Consider the following 25,854-nt stretch of genomic DNA (forward strand, 5'->3'; position numbering starts at 1 on the left):
TAACGCACAAGGCGTTGTACGTATCTTCTATCAGTGTATCTTTGTTCTAACCATCCATTTTGGTTGGGGCCCGAGTCCTACTTAGACTAGGACTTGGCCAAGTGGTTAGTTGATATGGGGCTGACGTGGATAAATGATATTTTGCTTTAACAACGAGAATAGTACCTCAATGGTTGAAATTTGATTTGATTTGATTTGATTTTGAGAAGCCAAGTCTCCACATCTCCTTTCAATGATCGAGATTGGTTTTGATATGGAGAAGATCATCCCTGATCAAGGTTACTCACGATCGGTACTTAGCAGCCGAGTGTAGATCTGTGTTCGTGTAGGTAATCAGGCGGGACGCGTCACGACTGGTATCTGGTGGTATCTCACTCGAACCCGATTCGAAGGGGATTTAGGGCTTCAAACTTGCGGGTGTCTTGCCCTGGACTTGTTCGTTGAAATGTCTTAGCGCCGTATCTCATCTTCCGACCCCTTTCCTCCCTCCCAATTGATGTTATTACGAATTTGTTTCCTCGGAGCTCACAATTTGAGCTTCCGAAACATCGGCCCGACGACATCAGATTGCGCGCTTGCTTAGCCAAAAACGAACGAACCAAAGCTTCTCTTCATGGCGTTTTCTTTCTCTCGCTTTCGGAGGAAACTCGACGCCGCCCTCTCGTCCGCCGTCCGCGCCCGCTACCTCTCGCTCTCTGCCCGCCCAAGTCTTACCGAAGAGCCGGCGCCGGACCCCCGCTTCCTCCGCTACAGCTCCCCCGACGCCAGGCCGCCCCTCGACCACTCCCCCTTTCTGCGCTTCCCCCGGGTCCGCCACACCACCCTCCCCAGCGGCATCCGCGTCGTCACCCAATCGGCCCCCATTTCTGCCTCCCACACCGCGTCTATCGGCGTCTGGATTGATGCCGGCAGTCGCTTCGAGGCCCCCGGTACCAACGGCACCGCCCATTTCCTCGAACACATGATCTTCAAGGGCACCCGCCGCCGCACCGCCCGCTCCCTCGAGGAGGAGATCGAGAACATGGGCGCCCGGCTCAACGCCTACACCTCTCGCGAGCAGACCACCTTCTTCGCCGACGTTCAGTCCAAGGACGTGGCCGTCGCCGTCGACGTGCTCGCTGACATCCTGCAGAATTCCAAGTTCCCTGACCACGCGATCAAGCGGGAGCGCGGCGTCATCCTCCGGGAGATGGAGGAGGTCAGCTCGTGGTTCCTCTCCTTTTCCTTCTGTTTGCTCTACGAGTAGGTTCTTATGCATGTCTGGCGATGTGAGGAAACAGGTGCAAGGACAGGTAGAAGAGGTAATCTTCGACCACCTGCATTCTGCAGCGTTTCAGGGCCATCCTCTAGGGGACACAATATTGGGCCCGGAGGAGAATATACGAGGGATCTCGAGGGTTGACTTGCAGCAATACATTTCCACTCATTATACAGGCCATAGAATGGTGATTTCTTGTGAAATAATCTTTATGCTTTGGGTTATAGATAGTGTAGAGAAATTCTGAGGTCTTGGATGTGTTCTGTCAAAGGTTGTGTCGGCTGCAGGAGCTGTTAAACATGATGAGATTGTTAACATGGTCGGAAGGCTGTTCACAAATTTCTCCACAGATCCAACCACTGCAGATCAGCTTGTAAATGCAAATCCAGCTGTTTTTACAGGTTCAGAGGTTTGTGTTATTACATCACTGAATTTATCTTCCTTGTGCACCCGATTTGTTGGGTTATATATCACCAATAGACCATATGTATTATAGGTTCGAGTGCAGGATGAGGGAATGCCTCTAGCGCATTTTGCAATAGCATTTAAAGGGTCATCCTGGACAGACCCTAACTCTATCCCCCTTATGGTAATCCAAAGCTTATTGGGTAGTTGGAACAAGAGCATTGGTGTCGGCAATTGCTCAGGGTAAGATGAGTGAAGGCAGTTTCTTTTTTGCCAGTACAATACACTTTTAGCCGAGTGCTTCAACAATGTTATGCTATTCCATGAACTATTAGGTCTCAGCTTGCTCGTCGAGTAGGCACTGATGACTTAGCTGAAAATATTATGGCTTTCAATACCAACTATCGTGATATAGGATTGTTTGGTGTCTACTCCATTGCCTCGGTAAGCTTTATTCTCATAGATTAAGAGCTTAATTGTAGCTCTTTTATTTTTGTTTCAAAATATTGGGTTTGTGTCGATGTATCTTTCTTCTCATGCATGTTGTTGCTTATGAACTGTTGGTCATTGAGAGTTCTTTTCAATGTCCTGGTGGCATCTGCTAATGGATTTTATGTTTAAACAAACTTGAGCAATTATTATGAAGAAAAGGCAGCCCAGTGGACATTCGTTATCCTCTAGATGCATGCGATATTGATAACAAATCCTGAATATTTATTCAGGCATAAATATGTGAAGACAAAGATGACACTTTTTACCAGCATTCTTAATAGACTTTCTGTTAGCTTCCCTCACTTAGAAAATTGAATATTAGGTAATAGAAGTGCTTTTGTTACTATGACTTATTAAGTAACAACTATGGAAGTGCATGTCACCTTTATTATTTCCATTTCAAAATCTGTTGTTGCAGCCAAAATGTTTGCGTGAATTATCATGTGTCTTGATGGATGAGATTAAGAGACTTGCATACCAAGTGTCAGAAGCTGAAGTTATTCGTGCTAGGAATCAGGTAATGGAGCATTCTATTTGCATATCAACAACGTTCACCACTATTCTCTGTGAAAATATCCGTTGCTGACTTATGATCGTCAGATAAGCTTTTTCTGAATGAATATCTTAGTAGTTTCTACATGTTATGCAGTTAAAATCCGTGCTTTTGCTTCACATTGATGGATCCACTGCTGTTTCTGAGAATAATGGCCGTCAGGTAGACATCAGTGCTCAACATTTGTGCTGCTCAATACTTCTTTTTGCAATATATACCTTAGGGGGCTTCATTGATAAGCAAACATCCTAAATTTTGTTGAGCTCAATATATTTTGTCTAGAATATTAAGAAGGATCACTTTCATCACCACGTGCAGATGCTGACATATGGGCGGGTATTGCCATTCGTTGAGCTTTTTGCTCGCATTGATGCTGTTGATGCTGCTGCAATTATGGAGACAGCAAGGAACTTCATCATCAATAAGGCAATGAGACTTTTTTGCTCATTTAAATCTAACATTGCAACTCATTTAAAATAAAGACTATTATGCTGTGGGATTTTTTACCTGGCAGTTCGTCCGGCTTGTTCTTTGATATTTGCTTGAAAGATGAGTCAATAATTAGGCAATCTTTCTTTCATGTTTCATACTGTTACTAATCACCATTTAATGTTTCAGGAAGTTGCACTTGCCGCAACAGGACCGATCCAGGAATTGCCAGAGCACGGTTGGTTCTGTGCTCAGACCGCCGCTCAGCTTGTGAACAGGATGTGAATCTTGTTCCAGGAGTCAATGGTACTTACATGTTGTGCCATTTACCATATCGATCAAGGCATCATGTAACAATCAAAGTACAAGAATCAAAAGGCCAATGATATATCGATTATATTTATCTACCCTTTACTTTTCTTAGCTTAGCTTATATCTCTGTAACATGTGAGATATTGAAGCCAACTTCCTTGAGTTTGATCGTGTGCACATTTATGAATTTTCCCGGAAGGCTACTTATCACACAACCATCGATATCATGAGAATGCTTGAAGTGCAATATTTCAGCTCGTAGCTATATTTTAGTTCATGAATAATGAAACATGATTGTCGTCAGAATCTAGATTTGTTGTGACTACTATCTAGCGGATCATAATATGGTACCCAATACATACAGGATTACGTTTTACCCTATCATCCTGTAAAGACCCAAGACAGGATGCGAAAGAAAAAGAATTGGGAGACAACCCGGCGATATCCTGCGTGATTAGCATAGTGGAAGCAGAGCATCGAAAAGAGCCCATCACCCGTTTGTTTAATTACAGAATAACGTATCAAGCAATGTAGTCACAATTCGCTCTCTTGAGTAAACATGTTTGACCTTGATTAAACCCATCATATGCATCTTCCGTGGTTTTGACCATAAACTCAGCCGTCTAATTAATTTATCTTTCTTGGTTTTAGCATAATTAGCATTCATAATTATTTTATATACGAAGATATTAGATTAGTTGTAAAACTCCTACATTCATATCTTATATTTATCACTTATTTTTTAAAATTTTAAAAAATAACTTTATGATAAAGACTATATCATTAGTTAGTCGTTACCCAATATGTAATTATCACGTGATGTTCAAGGTGGCAGAAGAAGAAGAAGAATGCCATCCTCCACCCGTTTGCTTACGTGTGCAAAGGTTCAAGACAGGTAATTATGAGTTCCCCCCCTAATCGCCCATGTGGACAAGAGACTAAGGGGAGGCTATTGGAGACGGTTAGAGGCTGCCGTCCTATGAAATATTATATAAAATATTTTATCATTTTACGATCAAATATAAAAGCTCATCTTCAACATAATGAATGAAGGCTAATTTTTTTTTACTACTTGTATCCGCACTTATATACCTCGGATTACTAACTTGGATGTCGGAGGGATTGAGTCAAAAAAATCTATCTTGACCTCGATCTTCGTGCATGTGACACATTGAGTGATCGACGTTTTTATCTCAGAGGCACATCGAACAACCATTTGCATATGGGTTTGGACCATGTTGGGCTGACCAAGACGTCAATGACTTCTTTCCTCATAATTTTAGGGCTAAAAGGAGGGTCTGATGTCATAGAAATGCTCATCCGTTGACCCTCTCAATGTATACTCGAGTGAAGAGGCTTTGATCCTAACTTATAGTACTTTCACTTAAGAGGGGTAGTAGCCACCCTTTTCGCATATTGACGCATCTACCTCAGCGCAAACATCGATATGGTACTGCATCTATTTAATAACCTAAGCATTTCACCGCTAGGGATGACCTCGAGCCTCCTGCTCATCCCCGCCAATTTGTTCTTAAATTTCACTCAACAAATGTAGACGCTAATGAGTATGATATAAGTTATTGCTCCACTTTTGCCCTAATTAGCCTAATAAGCGATGCCACTAGCTCAACCGCGATCATCGACTCAACCACCATAGGCACCACCGATACCCATCAAGGTTCCCCCACTCGATGTGGTGTCGATATCCCAAGAGTACCTAAGACCCATCGAATATCAGGCGAGCAAGCTCTACGCTCCCCAATAGTGGAATTTAGTGGACCACCCCACCACTCTGTGCTATCTGAATCTGAGACCCAATCGACGGATTCGATAAAGGATTCCTTGTAGATCCAACTACGACAGATGGACCGATGTGTGAAGGAGATGCGACAAAAGTTCCAATAATCCAAAAGAGAAGCACCAATTGACCCCACCTTGTGTTCGTTGCCATTCACCCAGAAAATTCAAGAAGAACCGATTCTAGCAAGCTTTTGCCTCCTATCCTTAGAAAGTGTTTGATGGCAATGCCAACCCGATGGAGCACATTGTTGCTTTTCGTATCCAAATATTATTATATGAAACTTCATATGCCTTGATGTGTCACACCTTCCTGACCACGTTAAGAGGCCTAGCACGAGAATGATATGCCTACTTGAAGCCTTTTTCTATCGGTTCTTTTGTTTAGCTCGTGCGAGATTTTAAACTTCACTTCCTTAGGAACATGCGCCCAAGGCTATTGGCAACAACGCTTCTCAGACTTAAGTAATGGGAGGAGAAAATACTTGCATAATTTGTTACTCAGTTGACTAATGAAATCCAAGCATGGTAGATACTCATCTGTCACTCTTAATGCAGACCTTCATGATAGGGCTCAAACCTTCTCGTTTTGCTTTTGTCATTGGTGGAAAGGCTAATAGTAATGATACTAGAGGTACTTAAGAGGGACAATCAATATATTATCATTGAAGCAATAGCCTTTGGTAAGCATAAAGAGTCATACAAGAGATCAGAGAAGGAGCAACCATAATCCACACCGACCCCAAGGTCACCGTAACGAAGGAGGAACGAATGACCCGAGTCACCTCACCCAAGGTTCGAGCTGATCCCTTTGAATATGTCTAGAACTTTTTTTTTTTTTCAAATAAAAGAGAAAGGGCTCTTCAAAGACCTTACCCAATGAAGACTCCATTGATGAAAAGAGATTGATCTAAATACTATCGGTTCCACTGGGATTACGACTATGACATAAAAGGATTATTGTGACCTGAAAGAGCATATTAAAGAACTCATACATTGATGCATTAGAAGAAACCCATCACAATGAGAGGCACAATATAAAATATACTCGAAGCGCATGAGTTGAGAAAACTCGACCTTTATAAAAAGAAACCCGTTACGACAAAAGACATAAAATAAAATGTACACAAGGCACATGAGTAAAAAAAACCCAACCTACACTACAAGAAACCTATCATGATGGAAGACACAAGACAAAATGTATAAGGTGCATGAGTCGAAAAAACTCGACCTTCATCGGAATAAACCCGTAATAGTGGGATGCACAAGGTAAAATGTACTCAAATCGCGTGAGTTGGGAAAGCTCAACCCTTGCCTCGACTCGAGGCATGGAGGTCGGGAAGCTCAACCCTTGCCTCCTCCTGAGGCATGGAGGTTTAGGACATAGGTGGGGAAGGTGGGGAAGTCCAATCCTCGTCTTTGCCGTAGGCATATGGGTTAGGAAGCTCAACCTCCACCTCCACTCGAGGTCAACAGGTCAAGAAGTTTGACCCCCACCCTTGCTCGAGGCTGTTGGGAAATCATGGGGGGCGACATCATATGCGCAGCGGAAGAACAAGAAAACAAAAATCCCCGATTCCCAAAAAGATGTTCGTCGTCGTGCGAAGATTGGTGCGCAAAATCCGCAAAACACAAAACTGCGTATAGAGATTGTGTTACCTAGGGAGATCGTATATCCCTGTTTCCTTGCAGATCCTCAGGAGAGGGTGAAGGAGGTCAAGCGTCCTCCTCTCTAGCGGTGATCCACACAGCAGGGTTGCGACGACGCTCCTCAAAACTCCAGGCCTACTCTGAGGTGGAGAGGGAGAGGAGAATAGGAAGGGCAAGCAAAGACTCTAGCCTATGAGGCTGTGAATCCCTCCTATTTATAGAGATCCCGTGTCAAAACCCTAATGGGTCCTTTCCCTAGTGGGTATTGGATCTGCATCCAATAAGACAAGGGCTCCGTCGGATATCTCATATCCGAACCTCTACTCATCGCAATGCCTACCATATGTGTGTGACACTCTAGGCCCAATATCGAGCTGGCCGTGAGTCATACCTGTCAGAACTCCTTCTAACTAAGTGAATTATTATCTCTGTAATAATTCACTCGACTCATCGACTACGGAAGTACTAGGCCACTACGCCGTAGTCCCCAGACGATACAGGGGAATCCAATCCATTGGACCTGTCTGTCCTCAGTTACCATGTACCTATAGTCCCTCATCCATCTAATATCCCAGAGACCGTATATCGAGCATGGTGCTGTCAGACCCATACGGTTTCTACTTGAGTCTCGCTCTAATCGGATTCTCCCGGAGAACTCTTTCTCTCTCAACCCGAATGACCCTGGCCAGGGATTTGTCTGAGCAAGAACACATGGGATATTCCTCTCATGATACCGAGAGTGGATGATCCTCTATCGACACTCAATAGCCCTCGTAAGGTCGACTACCACTCCCAATGACCAGCTGTACTAGATCTGGGAACAGCCAAACCTATAAGTCTGGTATCAAAGAGTGGAGCACTCATACAGGACATCCTTGGTGTCTCAAGTCTAAGAACCAGATACACCACTAGGACTACGGAATCGTTGTCTGACAATAAGGCATCATCAACCATCCAGCATTCCGTAAGCGGATCAATCAGTGAACTCATTCTCCAATGAGCACCTGTACTGTATCCCTAGTGTCCCTACACGAGCAGCTATGAGACCAGCTGCATCCATCATATGGACGGGTATACAGCACACCAGTCTATCCGGTTATCACGATGTCCCTCTCGAGTAACCTATGACCGGGATTATTTAGGATATGTGTTTAAAGGTGAATCGATCTCATTATCGTGATCTCATCACGATCCGATTCCCATTGCACAAATCCAAGGACATCATAATACATATGCATTTATGCAATAGTTATAAAGTGATATACGCCAAAAATATAATAAGCAAAAAGATTCTGTATCAAGTCACACGTGCCATCACTCACGTGATTGGCTTGCTGGGCACTTATGACTAGCAATCTCCCACTTGACCTAAAGCCAATCACCTATGTGTCTGATCCCCATCAGACCCCTGTGACGCTCAAAGACAATCTGAGACAATGGCTTTGTTAGTGGATCTGCAATGTTATCTTCGGATGGAACTCTTTCCACTGCTACATCTCCTCGGGTCACGATCTCTCTGATAAGGTGGAACCTCCTCAGAACATGCTTAGATTTCTGATGAGACCTAGGTTCCTTCGCTTGAGCAATTGCCCCGTTATTGTCGCAATATAGGGAAATCGGCTCCTCACTATCCGGCACGACTCCCAAATCTGTGATGAACTTCTTCAACCAGACTCCCTCCTTTGCTGCGTCTGATGCAGCAATGTACTCCGCCTCTGTGGTCGAGTCAGTAGTGGTATCTTGCTTGGAACTCTTCCAGCACACTGCTCCTCTATTCAAGGTGTACACATACCGTGAATTCGACTTGCTATCATCGACATCAGACTGAAAACTTGAGTCAGTGTAGCCTTCAACCTTAAGGCTATTACCTCCATATACTAGTAAAAGATCCTTAGTCCTTCTCAAGTACTTAAGGATACACTTTACTGCTTTCCAGTGCTCCAAGCCTGGATCCGCCTGATACCTGCTCGTGACACTCAGAGCATGCGCTATATCAGGCCTAGTACATAGCATGGCATACATGATAGACCCTATTGCTGAGGCATAAGGTATCATATCCATGTTCGCCCTTTCTTCTGGAGTCTTTGGGGACATACTCGTAGAAAGCGATATCCCATGTCTCATCGGTATGAGACCTCTTTTGGAATTTTCCATGCCAAACCTTTTGACAATAGTTTCTATGTACCTGGACTGGGACAAGCCAAGCATCCTTTTGGATCTATCTCTATAGATTCTAATCCCCAAGATATAAGATGCTTCTCCTAAGTCCTTCATGGAGAAGTGTCTAGATAACCAAGCCTTTATTGTGGATAGCATTCCTATGTCATTCCCAATGATGAGGATGTCATCCACATATAACACCAAAAAGCTAATAGCGCTCCCACTTACCTTTCTGTATACACAAGGCTCATCTTCGTTCTTAACGAAGTCATAAGATCTGATTGCCTCATCAAATCTTATGTTCCAACTTCGGGAAGCTTGCTTTAGTCCATAAATGGATCTAAGCAACCTACACACCTTATCTGGGCAGTTCTTAGACACGAATCCCTCAGGTTGCATCATATACACCTCCTCCTCCAGGTTCCCGTTGAGGAATGCGGTTTTCACATCCATCTGCCAGATCTCATAATCATAGTGTGCTGCAATAGCCAATAGAATTCTGATGGATTTTAGCATTGCTACGGGTGAGAAAGTTTCGTCGTAGTCAACACCTTGTCTTTGACGATACCCCTTAGCCACTAGCCTTGCTTTATAGGTCTCTACCTTTCCATCTACTCCGATCTTTTTCTTAAAGATCCACTTGCAACCGATGGGTACAATACCTTCGGGCGCATCAACTAGGTTCCAAACCTTATTGGAGTACATAGAATCCATCTCAGAATTCATGGCTTCTTGCCACTTCCCGGAGTCTATACTCATAATAGCCTCCTCGTAGGTCTGAGGATCAATATCCTCAGCATCCTCTCCTCTAATATGTCCCACATATCTCTCAGGAGGATGAGATACTCTATCAGACCTGCGTAAAGTTGAAACTTGTGTATTAGATACCTGAACAGACTCGGGCTGTAGAGTGGTGCTTGAGCTTGGTTCTCCAACCTCGCTCAATTCTATCATTCTCCCACTGTCTCCGTCAAGAATGTGTTCCTTCTCAAGGAACACTGCTCTCTTAGCTACAAAGACCTTTTGGTCCTCGAGATGATAGAAGTAATACCCACAAGTTTCCTTGGGGTATCCCACAAATTTACATCGCCCTGTCCTTGATTCTAACTTATTGGGGTTGTGTCTTTTAACATGGGCAGAGCAGCCCCAAATCTTAACTACTTTAAGATCAGGCTTCTTCCCTTTCCATATCTCATATGGTGTAGACACCACCGACTTAGTTGGAACTCTGTTCAGAAGGTAAGCTGCGGTTTCTAGGGCATATCCCCAGAATGAGATGGGTAGGTCAGCGAAACTCATCATGGACCATACCATATCTAATAATGTACGATTTCTCCTTTCAGAGACACCATTGAGCTGAGGTGTATAAGGAGGTGTCCATTGGGATAATATCCCATGGTCCTTGAGGAAGTGAGTAAACTCTGTACTTAAGTACTCACCTCCTCGATCTGATCGAAGAGTTTTGATACTCTTTCCAGTCTGGTTCTCCACCTCATTCTTATACTCTCTGAATTTCTCAAAGGCCTCGGACTTGTACTTCATTAAGTACACATATCCATACCTTGAGAAATCATCAGTAAATGTAATGAAGTAGGAGTAACCTCCAATGGCATGAGTTGACATGGGTCCACATACATCACTATGTATGAGTTCCAACAACTCAGTGGCTCTCTCTCCATTTCCACTAAATGGAGAGTTGGTCAGTTTTCCACGAATGCAAGGCTCACAAGTTGCATATGACACATAGTCGAATGGATCTAGATATCCATCATTTAGCAACTTTTGAATCCTTCTTTCATGGATGTGACCTAGCCTACAATGCCACAGGTATGCACTGTTCAACTCATCTCGTTTCCTTTTGGACATATTTATATTCATGATATGTGGAGTGGTGTCTAACATAAATAAACCATTATGCAATGTTCCTTTCGTGATGATCTTATCATCTAATAATATCGAACAACCATTGTTCTCAAAAACAAATTTATATCCACTAACTGTTAAACATGAAATGGAGATAATGTTTTTGATAATAGAAGGAACAAAATAACATGCATCTAATGCAATAAAAGCTCCACTAGGCAGATGTAGGGCGACCTCGCCAACAGCTAAAACAGCAACTTTTGCTCCATTACCCATCTTGAGGTCCATCTCGCCTCTCTCTAGTCTCCTAGGCCTTGCCAGAACCTGCAACGAATTACATATATGATAAGCACTACCGGTATCTAATACCCATGTGTTATCATAAGAGTCTGACAAATGGAGACCGATCATGAATGTACCTGAAGCTTCATCAAGCTTTTGTTTCGCCCTTTCTGCAAGGTACTCTTTGCAGTTTCTCTTCCAGTGCCCATCTTTACCACAGTGGAAGCACTGGCCTTTGTCCTTTGTTGGGTCTTTCTTAGCAACCTTTGCTTTACCTTGTTTGCCCTTGCCCTTTCCCTTCTTAAGGGACCTTTCTGCTTTCCTTTTCTTTCTGGTCTCACCAGTGTAGAGAACTGGCTTCTCTTTCTTAATAGTACTCTCTGCCTCCCTCAACATATTGAGGAGCTCTGGGAGAGTCACCTCAAGCTTGTTCATATTAAAGTTCATTATGAATTGTGAAAAGGAATCTGGTAGGGACTGAAGCACAATGTCCACACACAAGTTATCCTCTAGGACCATTCCTAGACCTGTGAGTTTCTCTATCCACTCAATCATCTTTAGGACATGGTTCTGAACCGGTGTCCCCTCAGTCATCCTAGCGCGGAAAAGGCTCTTGGATATCTCATATCGTTGAGTCCTTCCCTGTTCCTCAAACAATTTACGGACATGTAGGAGAATGGATCTGGCATCCATCTTTTCATGTTGTCTCTGTAACTCTGGAGTCATAGAGCCCAACATATAGCACTGAGCAAGAGTGGAGTCATCAATGTACTTCACGTAGCGAGCGATCTCATCCTCGCTTGCCCCTTCTTCGGGCGTAGGCATCACTGTATCAAGGACGTACACGATTTTCTCCGCTGTGAGAACAATTCTCAAGTTACGGAGCCAATCCGTATAATTTGGACCAGTGAGGCGGTTGACATCAAGTATGCCACGTAAGGGATTTGAAAGCGACATTTTCTGAAAATAAAGATGTAGCAAAAATGAATAACATGCAGATTTTGCAAGAAATAAACTATCAAGATATGGACTTCTATCTTAATATGCTCCCACTATTTTACTAACGAGTCACGCGACACCCTCAGCACGTGAAACGGAAGTCTCCGGCAGACTTCTAGTGGGGATCAGGATCCAATCAGCGTCTTAGTGTAACCTCGAGGGACTCGACCAATCACACTAAGCCTAAAAGGTAGACAACTCTTGCCGATCACAACTCCTTGTGATTCCCGTCCTGTTCGGCCTCCGAATCACCATGGCCTCGAGGGACTCGACCAACCATGATGCTCGGTTAAGTCAACACCTTCGTTACAAGATGAGTCTGATTTGATGATATACCCTCGAGGGACTCGACCAAGCATATCATGCCCTCAGGTCACCGGTGACATCTCTATGTCGTAAGCAAGATAGCGAATCGCGATATAGGTGAGTCTCGAGGGACTCGACCAACTCAACCTACACCGGGATTCGGTTCCTACTCATAACGATGGAAGGCCACGTGGGTCAATCTAATTGCCTCACGTTTACCGACTTAATATTATCGAGAGATGTTTCTATGATTTGGTCTCCTATTATGACATGTCACACATGTACATATTTAATATATATCTACATCGCATGCAAATATATATACATATCTAGTATGTGTATAAGCAATCACACCAGATGATCATGGACCACAACCTAATATGATTAGGCCCGAGCCAGTAGGCCTAATCACTCACATCAAGATCTATGTGTGCAACGGTGCATCTCCATGCCTTGTGATCGTCCATCTCGTCCTCGTTGGTTCCGTCGACATCTTGATGCATCTTCATGCATCATGATCGTCCGTCTCGTGGGTCCCGCTATGGCTTCCACGCTCCCGCTGCGCCTCCTCATGTGATTACAACTTAATCATAGGCACGCAGGCCCGACAATAAACGAGAAATATAATGGAGGTTCGCAGACCTCAATAATAATAATCACAAGTACACACATCACACGGTCCATGATCATCCGTCCACTCATCATACATCACATGTATAAATAATCATCATTATGTAGGATTACTAGATAATAAAAATAATAATCAACTAAACCTTTTAATTAATTAATATTTTCTGAAATCAGGGATATATAGGGAATTTCTCAATTCCTAAGGGTATTTTCGTAATTTGGACAAAAGACAGAAACTGGAATTTCTCAAATTCCGAGGGGCAAAACTGTCTTTTGCGCAGAAAACCCTAATACCCTTTCCCCTTTTCGCTGCTGCGCCGCCGCCGCCGCCACCCTGCTGGCGGCGGCCTGTGCGGCGAGGGCGAGGGCACTGCCCTCGCCTGCAGGTGGCACGCCCGCTGGGGTCGCTGCCGCTGCAGGTGGGCGCCCCCGCGGGCGCCGCCGCCTTCGCGGGCGGTTCTGCCCGCGAGTCAGCGCCCGCAGGTGGTGCTGTCTCGCTGGCGGCCGCCCCTGCGGGGTTTTTGCCCGTGGGAGCAGCGGCCACAGGCGCCGCTGCCCTGCGGTGCCTCAGCCTGCGCTGCTGCCCCGCGGCGCCTCTGCCCGCGGGCTCAGTGGCCGCAGGCGCTTCTACCGAGCGAGCTCCCAGCCCCGCCGGCCGCAAGCCTGCTGCAAGCAGATCGCCGCCGCCGGCTACTGCAGGCACAGCGCTTGCGCATGCGCCGGCGCTGTGCTGCCTGGCTGCGGCTGCGGCTGGCTGCAGGCATGCAGATCGAGGGCAGCAACTGTTGCCGCCCTTCCTTGCTTTTGCGTCAACGATTTTGACGTCAATATTCTTCCTAAACACAACACACGCAGTTCAAAAACCAATCATTCGCACGAACAACCTGGCTCTGATACCACTGTTGGGAAATCATGGGGGGCGACATCATATGCGCAGCGGAAGAACAAGAAAACAAAAATCCCCGATTCCCAAAAAGATGTTCGTCGTCGTGCGAAGATTGGTGCGCAAAATCCGCAAAACACAAAACTGCGTATAGAGATTGTGTTACCTAGGGAGATCGTATATCCCTGTTTCCTTGCAGATCCTCAGGAGAGGGTGAAGGAGGTCAAGCGTCCTCCTCTCTAGCGGTGATCCACACAGCAGGGTTGCGACGACACTCCTCAAAACTCCAGGCCTACTCTGAGGTGGAGAGGGAGAGGAGAATAGGAAGGGCAAGCAAAGACTCTAGCCTATGAGGCTGTGAATCCCTCCTATTTATAGAGATCCCGTGTCAAAACCCTAATGGGTCCTTTCCCTAGTGGGTATTGGATCTGCATCCAATAAGACAAGGGCTCCGTCGGATATCTCATATCCGAACCTCTACTCATCGCAATGCCTACCATATGTGTGTGACCCTCTAGGCCCAATATCGAGCTGGTCGTGAGTCATACCTGTCAGAACTCCTTCTAACTAAGTGAATTATTATCTCTGTAATAATTCACTCGACTCATCGACTACAGAAGTACTAGGCCACTACGCCGTAGTCCCCAGACGATACAGGGGAATCCAATCCATTGGACCTGTCTGTCCTCAGTTACCATGTACCTATAGTCCCTCATCCATCTAATATCCCAGAGACCGTATATCGAGCATGGTGCTGTCAGACCCATACGGTTTCTACTTGAGTCTCGCTCTAATCGGATTCTCCCGGAGAACTCTTTCTCTCTCAACCCGAATGACCCTGGCCAGGGATTTGTCTGAGCAAGAACACATGAGATATTCCTCTCATGATACCGAGAGTGGATGATCCTCTATCGACACTCAATAGCCCTCGTAAGGTCGACTACCACTCCCAATGACCAGCTGTACTAGATCTGGGAACAGCCAAACCTATAAGTCTGGTATCAAAGAGTGGAGCACTCATACAGGACATCCTTGGTGTCTCAAGTCTAAGAACCAGATACACCACTAGGACTACGGAATCGTTGTCTGACAATAAGGCATCATCAACCATCCAGCATTCCGTAAGCGGATCAATCAGTGAACTCATTCTCCAATGAGCACCTGTACTGTATCCCTAGTGTCCCTACACGAGCAGCTATGAGACCAGCTGCATCCATCATATGGACGGGTATACAGCACACCAGTCTATCCGGTTATCACGATGTCCCTCTCGAGTAACCTATGACCGGGATTATTTAGGATATGTGTTTAAAGGTGAATCGATCTCATTATCGTGATCTCATCACGATCCGATTCCCATTGCACAAATCCAAGGACATCACAATACATATGCATTTATGCAATAGTTATAAAGTGATATACGCCAAAAATATAATAAGCAAAAAGATTCTGTATCAAGTCACACGTGCCATCACTCACGTGATTGGCTTGCTGGGCACTTATGACTAGCAGAGGCGTGGAGGTTAGAAAACTTGATCCCGTTCAACCAATATGTGTCCATCAATGATACAAAAGACAAGACAACAATGGATCACCACCAATAGTATTAGAGGAGGCAATTCTGAATAGACATGCAAAATGAACTTGTGACGAATGATATATGGTGCACGATGGACTAGATATGCCAAACGACTTCGTTTTGGATGAGCTAAACATGCTATTAGATCGACAATGGATCTAAGAGGTATGGACTCGATGTGCCGGATGAACCAGATGTTGCACTTTGGACCCTTTGAGAAAAGTCCAAAAGCACGTCTTTAAGGGGTACAAACAAGAGAAAGAACATTATCAGTTAATTATCATCCGACACATGGTGTTAAGGGTGGAAAGAGAATATGAAGTCACCCTTCACCTGTCTTCCCATATGAGCAAGGGTCCAAAGTAAATAGTTATGGGCTGCCCCCTCTCTTGTCTCTCACGTGGACAATAGGCAATGGGAGGCTGTTGGAGGCGAATAGAGGCTACCTCCATGCAAAATATTTTGTAAAATATTCTATCCCTTTATGACCAAGTATAAAAGCTTATCTTCAACACAATAAAATGGAGGTTGACTTTTTTTAACCATTCGTGTTTGCACTCATATATCTCGAGTACGTAACTTGCGTAAGAGAGACTAGGTTGAGAAATCTCTCTCGATGTTTCTACTTTGGAGGTACTTTAAATAATCTTACGCATACGGATTTGAACCATGTTGAACAGACCGATACGTCAACGATTTCTTTTCTCATCATTTTATTTTAAATATTAATTTTAAAAAAGTACATTGATACTTACCATTGTCTAAAATTATATATAAAAATTTATCTTTGATACGAAGTATAAAAACTATAATAATTATGATAAATGTCTTCAATGACACAAGTTCCATACTCATCAGGAATTATCCGAACGAGGTCGAACGATTTTGCTCCCTCGTAATGAACCCATATGAAACATAGGTGACGTGGACGAGGTTTATCATGTCTCAAAAACATATAACGGTGACAAAATATTGAATCACACATAATTCCCGGTGGCAAATCGAGCAATTTAAGAGTTGCCAGGTTGTCAGGACTCTCGTGCGACAAGTGCCGAAGCATGTGCTGAGCTGTCACGAAAAATCCGAGTCGTTCTTTTATGTTCGCGGAAAAGCCTCTCTCTCTCTCTCTCCTTTTTTTATTATTTTTTTTTCCCCCGCTGCTTTGCCTTCCGAAACATGCTTTCGATCCGAAGAAAGAAAATGGAGGAGAGCAGAGAAACATAAGCGAGCGATCGAGGGGCGCGGGTGATGGTTTGTTGGGGGCTCCAATGAATCATTTCTCTGCTGATGCCCTCGTAAACCTCTCTTCTTCTCTCCAGTTCTTTCTTGTTATTGGGGTTCGGTTCACGGACTCAGAGATCGAGCTCGTCGACGCTGGGAGAGAGGCTACGCGTGCTGTTCATACCGTTCATAGTCGTCGCGGAGGCGCTCGTCCTTGTCTTCGCCGATTGCTTCGAACACCGCCCGCCGCTTTTCCGCCGTTCCCAGCAGACGACCTTCGACTTCGCCAGGCTCGCCCATGAGTCACATTGCTGTACGATCCCTCCTATTCTGATCGGTTTGATCGGTTCTTGTTTTCTCGAGATCCGAAAATTTAGTTGGTTTATTGTCTTGGAAGATGTATTTGCCGTCCCCGGTTGACGTACCGTAAACGAGGGGGAGGCGCCGTACGAGCTCTATAACAAGTTGAGCAACTCCATAATTAATGATGACCTCGTCCGCAAGGTACAAGAGATCTATTACTGACTAATAATCTAGTGATGTTTCTGATGTTACTTGTGAGGCTGAATGGGGCGCCTTTTAGGGGAAGCAGATATTGTTCGTTTACATGGTTGCTGTTTCACCATCGAATCGAATGTTGAGACCATAACAATTGCTTGCCATGAAACACCATTCTTTACCTTTCCCATGATATCTGAATTCAGCATACCTCAATGATTACTGCATGGGTTACAATCCTGTTTTAGCAACTTATGGGTCGTTTGGGGGGTTCAATCTGGTTTGATTGGCCATTTTATTATTGACATATCAGATCTAATATTAATTGAAGATCTTTGGCCATCACCATTTCAAAGATGCGCATGCATGATTGTCTGTGGAAGACAGTAATCGTCATTTAGTGGCATAATTATAATGGAAAATAAATGTTTAGTTTATAAATTAAGATAAATGTATAGTTACTTTTTCTGTTTCTGTTGTTTCTAAATTAAGATAAATATTTAGTTAGTTTTTCATTTCTCTTAGGTTTTTTTATCTCTTTGATGAAAAGAAAAATGGTGCTATTGAATTTGAAGAATTTATACATGCTCTTAGTGTCTTCCATCCATATGCTCCCCTTGGGGAAAAAATCTAATGAGTGCTCAACTCTTCAAGAGATTAACTTTTGATTGATTGCCTTTGCCAAAGCTTTATTTTAAAAAAAGATTTGACAAGAGATTGTGTTTAACTTCTTACTACATTTTCTGCAGCTGCATTCAGATTATATGATCTTCAACTAACTGGGTTTATTGAGTGAGAAGAAGTGAGCTGCAAGCATCGGTCAAATTATAGACATTTTTTTGCTAATTAAAAATATGGTTTCTGCACATTTTGCACTCTTTTTCCAATAGTGTTCTCGGGTTATGTTGGCTATTGTCCTGGGTTTGTGTTTTGTTTCTTGCTTTTCAAAATTTTCTTTATTAGATAGTCTTTTAAGTTAAATGAGTCCTATCCTTTTTGTGGATTTCTTATGTTTTCCTTCTGTTATCGTGATTTCCTGGTTATCCTTACCAAATTGATATTCCTATTTGTATATCAAGCCACTTGAATGAAGAATCTTAACAGTTTTCTAGTTGCCTGTAGTTGATATAATTTGGTCATTTCATCATACTCTGTCTATGATATTTGGTTGGGCACATATAAATTGATCTAATACACTTCTATTTTCATCTATATGCTGATTCATTCCAGTTATCCTAAATGTGCATGATACTGTGATTTATTCTTATTCCGCTAGTTTTTATTATTTTATTTTTCTCCATTTTGCTACATGTATTCTCAATAACATAAATAACTGTGCTTCTAAGAAAGTCAACCTTTTGCTTAAATTTGGCCTAGTAGTGCTTGTATGGATGCCATTTAGCTTTTGGTATTCTGAAGTTCTTTTCATGTATTTGCATGGCAACTGATTGCAGTAAGACAAAGTTCCATTAGGAGCCATCACCTACATCAGTTGTGGTTTGATTTTCCTGGTAGTTCTTAAATTTCAGTCTATAATTTGCTAAAATGTAGCATGAACCCATCGGTGTTTCTAAAGATATACTTTGTGGTTGGCTAGATGAATTGTTCCTTATCTAGTTATGTTATTTTGATAAAAATTGTTGAACATACATAATAAACAAATCATCTTCAGTTTCAAGTTTTGTAATGAAAAGCCTAGGACTGTGTCATCTATGGAAATGGACCCTCTGGTTTAGATTCTGTTTTAGCATTTTGACATCCTTTATGCTTGAAATTTTACAAAGTTTAATGCATTTTTAATAAGCCTTTTTCAGTTGGAATTAACAAGGTAGTTTAATGAACAAAAAGGCCTGTTGAAATTTAGTTGTAGTTTAATCATTCCGATCACTTACATATGTTAACAATCTGTAGCTTTTCAAGTTTTTGCATGGTTCTAAAAGTGACCGAGTAACACCATCTAATTTAGGCTTCACAGTTAAACTGTAACCTGTGATGTTTTCTTGGTGACAAGAAAAACTGGAGCCTCTGAATCTTCTGGATGGTAAACAACTTTGTTACAATCATGTTTATGTTGAGAGGGGCTAAAATTCTGACACAATATCCCATTAAACATCAAATAGAAATTATTGCAATGTCAGGTACTCGTGCTTAATCAGATAATTTGCAATTCCATTGTACTTTTGTTTTAGGCTAAGCATGAGATTGAGGACCAATGAGTTTGAATTCTTCTGCTGGATAGTATTACTAATTGTATGTAACTATATTGGTAAATTGATAATTTGTTTCTGACAGTTAGTATTACTAATGGCATGTAACTTGATTGGTACATTACTAATTTATTTCTAATATTTCTTTTCCCTTTTATACAGAATTATAAATGCAGTTACAAGAATGTTGGATAGCAGAAGTTCACTTAGATGGGAAGGGGATATTCTATAAAGATTTAATCTCATGCATGACATTGTTTAGTTATATTTTCTATATTGTTGCAACATGAATTATTCACCTGATCGACATGCTTCTTTCATTGGTGTGAGAAATCTCGTTTTACTTGAGCTCCTCTTTAGAGAAGATGACAACATTTCACACATGGAACTCCTCTATGGTTCCTAACATGGTCTACTAGACTGATGGATTTCAATCTTACAAATCGAAGCTATGTTACTCCTATCGAGTTATTACATACATTTTTCATCATCTTTTTTTGTTTATACACATTGAGATGTACCATCATGTTCTCATTTCTTAACATATAGATTTGTATTTCTTTGGTGAAGCAAATGGTTGTTGTTGTTATCAAGGAAATTGATGTTCAAAAAACAGTTCTAATGGTTCGCATTTTTCCCAGGGAAGTCACAGCACTTTTCCCCAGTTTTGTCTTCAACACTGTGGCCGAGGACTAAATCAAACATGGGTTGCATGCTGGCGTGCTGGTTAACTCCGGCAGCTATTGACAGAATCAGACCGATGTTCTCCAGGGAGCAACATCATATGGCAGAGTTGTGGCGCCGTTTGCTCTTTCAGCGACCCATTTTGTTGGCCCACTACTACCCATGGCTTTCGTTGTCTCTGCCTGCCTGCCTGCCTGCCGTGTTGGTCCAAAGGTGTTGTTTTCATGTTTCGAACCTCGAAACAAATTGAAGTGCCTTTCTTCTCGTTTGTACATTATCATGTTCAGTTTTTCTACTTCGGCTACACTGTGCAGTATGTGTACTCGTGTCGCCAGTTTTTTATTCTGGACTTTGCAGCAAAATAAGTGATGGCCAAAGTTTTGGGCGGAGTTCCACTTCGTCTCACAAATCGATCAAGGCCCAGACGGACGGCTGAGATGCTTTCGATGGATAACTCCAGCGGCTGATCGAGCTCCGCTCCCGCCTAGAATCTTCTTCATGCTCGATCGGTGGGGGCCACGCGAGGCGTCCCTTGGGACGGTGAAGAGACTACACTCACCGTGCGACAGAATTCCGCTACTCGATCTTACATGACCCGTGTCACTACCTGGCAAGCGATCGGCGACACGGAAGGCCCGATGAAGTGTTGCCTTTACGGATAAATATCGTCTTCATGGCCGTCACAATAAAAGAACTTTCCAAATCTACCTTCAGATTCACCCATTCGCTTCTGCTTGCCAGGAAGCAGTGGTGGGCCATACCGGATCAATCAAGGTCGTGCTGCCCGGGAATGGTTGGGTGGGAAACCCAAAACATTTTTTCGGTCCCCGCTTCGTTGATTCGTGAGACAAAAGTCGTTGGCATACTTCCACCCACCCTCCGCGTAAGCGCATCCTAAACAGCTCCGTCATTGGGCGGCGCGAATCGTCAAGGTTCATGCACCTTCCCCTTCCCCTTCCCCTTCCCCTTCCAATGATATTATTGTTTATTATGACGGCCTTTTAATCTTTGTCCTCTCGAAATATTTCGCATCGCCCAGTCGACATTGTTGATCGTTCGACCGGAATCCGCCGCCCATTAGCAGAGGGAACGAAATCCTGCTGCCCATCCCCAGAAGAGTTCGCATCCTCCCAAGGTTGGTTCTTGGCGCAGGTGATTCCTCAGTCTCATCTCTGAGATACATGGTACAGAGAGCCCTCTTTCTAGTTTCATCAATTGGTGGTGATTAATATCTTAGTCAGCCTGTTTTGATGAACTCTTCGGCTTTTGATCTTGCTGTGGGAGCTCCAATGCATGTTGCTCTGTCGTAATCCTTTGCGTTGGCGCATTTTCTCTTTGGCCATTGCTTATGTGATGATTTGGGATTTTGACATTCATAATATGCCAGAATTTTCCCTTGACAATAATTTTGTCTTGAGAAATGTGGAGTCGAATAGATACTGAAAGATTGAAGACATCCTTTGCCTATATGGATTGACTACGAAACGATAATGATTTCAGTCTTGAGGCCAGTCCTGTTGATTCACCTGTGATGCAGTTGATGCTAATTAGTACTACGAAGCATTGTTTTGTGGTTTTCATTATGATGTTTAAAGAACTATATTTCGGCCATTACAGAGTTTACCTTGAATATGTGTGATTAAATGGTTCTTTTTTGCGAACTACAGTGATGAAAGCCTGCACTGATTAGTTCCCCCCTCACTTTATGCTTCACTGCCAAGTGCCAATTATCTCCTTCTGATCCTTCCTTTACTAGTGTAATGAAAACGCGATTGCATATTGTATACCTCCATCTCTGCTCTGTGTAGACCTTAAGCTTGATAATCTCACACTTTATAATTCATGCATTCATAAAGACAATTCTGCGATTATCATTACGAGAAGTATTTAAACTTGAGTCTTCTTTACAAATGTGAGGATCCATCATGCCTAGTGAAATATAAGTCGTGATTTCAGAAGAGATTTGGCAGTGGGTCCAATTCTGACTCAACAAGAATGAAGTAGATGCCAATTTTTATATATTGAAGCCTGACGAATGTTTAAGTTCCCATCTTTTAATGATTGTCTTTATTCGATGTTTTACTCCAAATAGGAGGTTGAGCTTTGATGACTTGAATCCCAAGTGCAAGGTTTGATAGAATAGATGTGCTGAAGATGGCTGTGCATCCATCTCTACTTTCAATTGCAGCTTCCTTGCGCACAGCCTCTGATCTTTCTCCTTTTGATCTAGATCCTTCAACTCGCACTCAACTTTCTGAACTAACAGATACAGAATTTCCTGATCTAGCTTCCTCTTTAGTCGACTTAACAAGAACAGAGAAATCTGTACTTTCACTTGCACCAACATCTTTCTTTGATACTGCTACAGATACAGATCCTGCATGTTTCAGATACAACTTGACGAAGTAATTGAATAGTGTGATACACTCCATAAAGTGACCTTGATATATGGTAGATGAGGAAAGAGTCTCACGGTATGACTTTTTGCTGAAGCATCTAGTCTACACAATATATGAGGAAGTTTGGCACTTTGTCTATATAATCAATTTTGGGTTCTGTTGTTATCTCATAATATAATTTTTGTTGAATATACATATTGGTTTTTCCATGGTTTATGTACAAGTTAAGGCTACATATTGGATGACTTGCCTCAACAACATAGAAATCCATGCTATTGTCTCGTGAGAAATGCATTCTTGTTATCATATTTTATAGATGGTTTTTTATACATCAATTCAAGTTGGAATATCAGTTACATTCTTAAGTATTCTTCTTATGTCAGTGAGCATGGTATAGTCAAGTACTACAGAGGTACAGTGGCTGTTCATACTTCATAACATGGTCAATTATCTACAAAAGGATCAATATCCCCAAGGCTAAATTTATCGATGGACATTGAAGCTGCTGCTGTGGATAAAGATTTCAGTGCTAAAGAAAGACTGAATGAACTATGTCCACTCAATGGAGTGGATCCTAAGAAGGCTAGATTTCCTTGCTGCATAGTTTGGAGTCCACTTCCAGTAGTTTCATGGTTGGCTCCTTATATTGGTCACGTTGGAATTTGCCGCGAGGATGGAACAGTTCTTGACTTTGCTGGTTCAAATTTTGTGAACATTGATAATTTTGCATATGGAGCTGTTGCCAGATATCTTCAACTCGACAGGGAGCAGGTACAACAGACCCTAAGTTTTGTTTGGCCTTTGATTTCAGTCTGTAATTTTGATCTCGACTGCACTAAATTATTTGTCCTTTGAATACATCACTGGCATATTGTAATAGTGCTTCATTTTCATTCTTGTATTATTCCATCCATGAAGCAAAGTTGCCAATGCCTAGTATAGTTAGTACATTTAAAAGTTATCTTGTGCATAATGATTATATCCTGATAACCCAATAATTGCAATGTTGCTGCAATTGTTCTTTGGACTTCATACAACATAATGCTTCTTCCAGACTAGGCTGCTTTATGTTATGATCATGAACTAAGTTGCTGAAATGCAGTATGTACCATCAGCATCAAATTGAAATGCAGCAAGCTTACTCATATGGCACAATCACCACATGCTGCAATACCATCAGTATGATGGTACCATTTGCCGACTAACAAAGGCAGGGCATGCAACACTTTTTATTATGACAACCTATGCTTTTCCGCATATAAATTATGACTAGATTATTTAAATGTGAATTTGGTGAGAAATCATGCTTGCTTCAAGTAAAACTACATAACAAGCCCAGTAACTTTCTCCAGGAATCTTTTGTTGAGGTTATTATCAGTCGTTGTTGTTTCAAAAGGCTTTTATATTGAATTTTGAACTTTCAGCAAGTTAAGCTAGTTGTATGAATCAAGTATTTGGTTGGCTTATCGTATACGTTTGTGCATGTAGATCGTCTCCTAAACAGTCACATTTGCTGTTTCCTGAAAACCTTGCAATTGAATGTTATGTATGACCATATTAAACCAGAGATTACCTTCTAACTCTATTTTAATTTGTTATATTTTCTGTGCAGTGCTGTTTTCCTCCTAACCTATCGGCACACACATGTGAGCAGTCCTACAAACATGCCGAACAAGGGACAGCAATATCGTGGGACGATGCACTGCATTCGAGCATGCAGCATTTTTCGCATAAGTACTACAACCTCTTCACCTGCAACTGCCATTCCTTTGTGGCTAACTGCCTCAATCGGCTCGCTTACAAGGGATCTGTGTGGTGGAACATGTTGAACTTGGCTGCTCTCATCCTCTGGAAAGGTCAGTGGGCGGATGGCATGTCAGTACTCCGATCATTCTTCCCCTTTGTGGCAGTGCTCTTTGTTGGTGTTTTAATGGCTGGTTGGCCTTTCCTGATTGGGATGGCAGCATTCTCATTCCTTTTGATTGGATGGTTTGTTTTTGGGATATACTGCACGAAGAATTTGATAGAATAAAATTCTTAGCGACGATTTGTTTGAAGAAGAGACAATGGCTCGATGTTGACTTTTCTTGTTTTTGGGATATACTATATGAAGAATTTGTTAAGACTAAAATTCTTAACCACGATTTACTTGTTGAAGTGACAATGGATTGATGTTGACTTTTACCATTTTTGGGATATATTACATGAAGAATTTGTTAGACAAATTCTTAGCCATGATTTGCTGGGAAATGTGATAATGGATCAATGTCGACTTTTTCCGTTTTGGGATATACTTAATGAAAGAATTTGACAGACTACAAATCTTAGTCACGATCTGCTTAGAGAAGTGACAATGGATCGATGTCTTTTGATTGTTGAGTTTATTTCCTTGTAAATTGCCTACTGGAAGTCGAATATTCTGATACTACTGAATATTATGTTACAGGTTTATGTCTAAGTTACCTCAGTTAAATCTTATTCTTGCAGTTCCTTACAAAATTTCTAATGTCAATCTTTCCTGTTAGTCAAAATCAATTGGTATCAAATTAGCCCTTTTTTTTTTTGCAAGAACATTTGAAATAAGAGAGCTGACAGAAAGAGAAAAGGGCAAACAGAGGAAATACCAATTCCGAAGAGGTAAATTGTTCATCGTTCTCCTAACTATTGAGCCTCATGGATTGACACCTAGCATCAGGGGAGCTCAAATCCAATCAAAAAATCAAACTGGATCCAAAATTGATTTGGTTCGAATTGATTCATAAATAGTTTGATTTTGAAGATTATAAATGATGAAGTATTATTTTTTTATTTGATCAATCGAATTAATTTTATAAAATTATTTTGGGTACATGGGTTTCACAATATTATCCAATTTTAATATCATAATTTCACAGAGTCCAATTTTATAAATCTTATTGTGTCGATCCAATTAAATCAAAATTTTAATTTGATTCAATCGATTTAATTAAATCAGATCAATCTATTTAAATATATATTTTTTTAAAAAAATATTTAAAATTATAAACTGATTAATCAGTTTTAATTAAATTAAATTAAAAATATATTCAATTAGATTTTATCTTGAATGGTTCCATTCGAATCACTATGAACACTCCCCCCGACCAAAAATTTTGAAGAGGAAGTAACGTCTCCTGATCACAGAATAGAAAGATCTTTCTATCTCGGTACTGCTTGAGATAGGGACTTCATCACACTCATTGGCGTCATCCAACGTTTCTTTCACCGA

General features: G+C 42.1%; 2 protein-coding genes across 5 annotated transcripts; both read left to right on the top strand.

Moving 5' to 3' along the window:
- The first annotated feature begins 266 nt into the window (after positions 1-266).
- Positions 267-3,611, top strand: LOC135644447 (probable mitochondrial-processing peptidase subunit beta, mitochondrial). The gene is made up of 9 exons (XM_065162012.1): positions 267-1,198; positions 1,281-1,445; positions 1,530-1,667; positions 1,755-1,906; positions 1,999-2,107; positions 2,574-2,672; positions 2,805-2,870; positions 3,027-3,134; positions 3,327-3,611. Exons 1-9 carry the CDS (start codon positions 614-616, stop codon positions 3,420-3,422), a joined length of 1,518 nt encoding a protein of 505 aa, XP_065018084.1. The 5' UTR covers positions 267-613; the 3' UTR covers positions 3,423-3,611.
- A 17,471-nt stretch (positions 3,612-21,082) lies between these two features.
- LOC103980966 (protein REVERSION-TO-ETHYLENE SENSITIVITY1) lies at positions 21,083-24,791 on the top strand. 4 transcript variants are annotated; one of them, XM_018824189.2, is made up of 4 exons: positions 21,083-21,140; positions 21,248-21,392; positions 22,991-23,378; positions 24,220-24,791. In XM_018824189.2, the coding sequence occupies exons 3-4, from the start codon at positions 23,097-23,099 to the stop codon at positions 24,637-24,639; spliced, it is 702 nt and encodes a 233-aa protein (XP_018679734.2). In that variant the 5' UTR covers positions 21,083-21,140; positions 21,248-21,392; positions 22,991-23,096; the 3' UTR covers positions 24,640-24,791. The 4 variants fall into 4 exon arrangements, with proteins under 4 accessions (XP_018679734.2, XP_065018105.1, XP_009395788.2 ...); XM_065162033.1 differs by having other exon boundaries at positions 21,085-21,140; positions 21,248-21,360; XM_009397513.3 differs by lacking the exon at positions 21,083-21,140 and having other exon boundaries at positions 21,192-21,360.
- Positions 24,792-25,854: the final 1,063 nt, after the last annotated feature.

This window comes from Musa acuminata, chromosome BXJ1-4 (assembly GCF_036884655.1).
Source record: "Musa acuminata AAA Group cultivar baxijiao chromosome BXJ1-4, Cavendish_Baxijiao_AAA, whole genome shotgun sequence".
NCBI classification, from domain to species: Eukaryota; Viridiplantae; Streptophyta; class Magnoliopsida; order Zingiberales; family Musaceae; genus Musa; species Musa acuminata.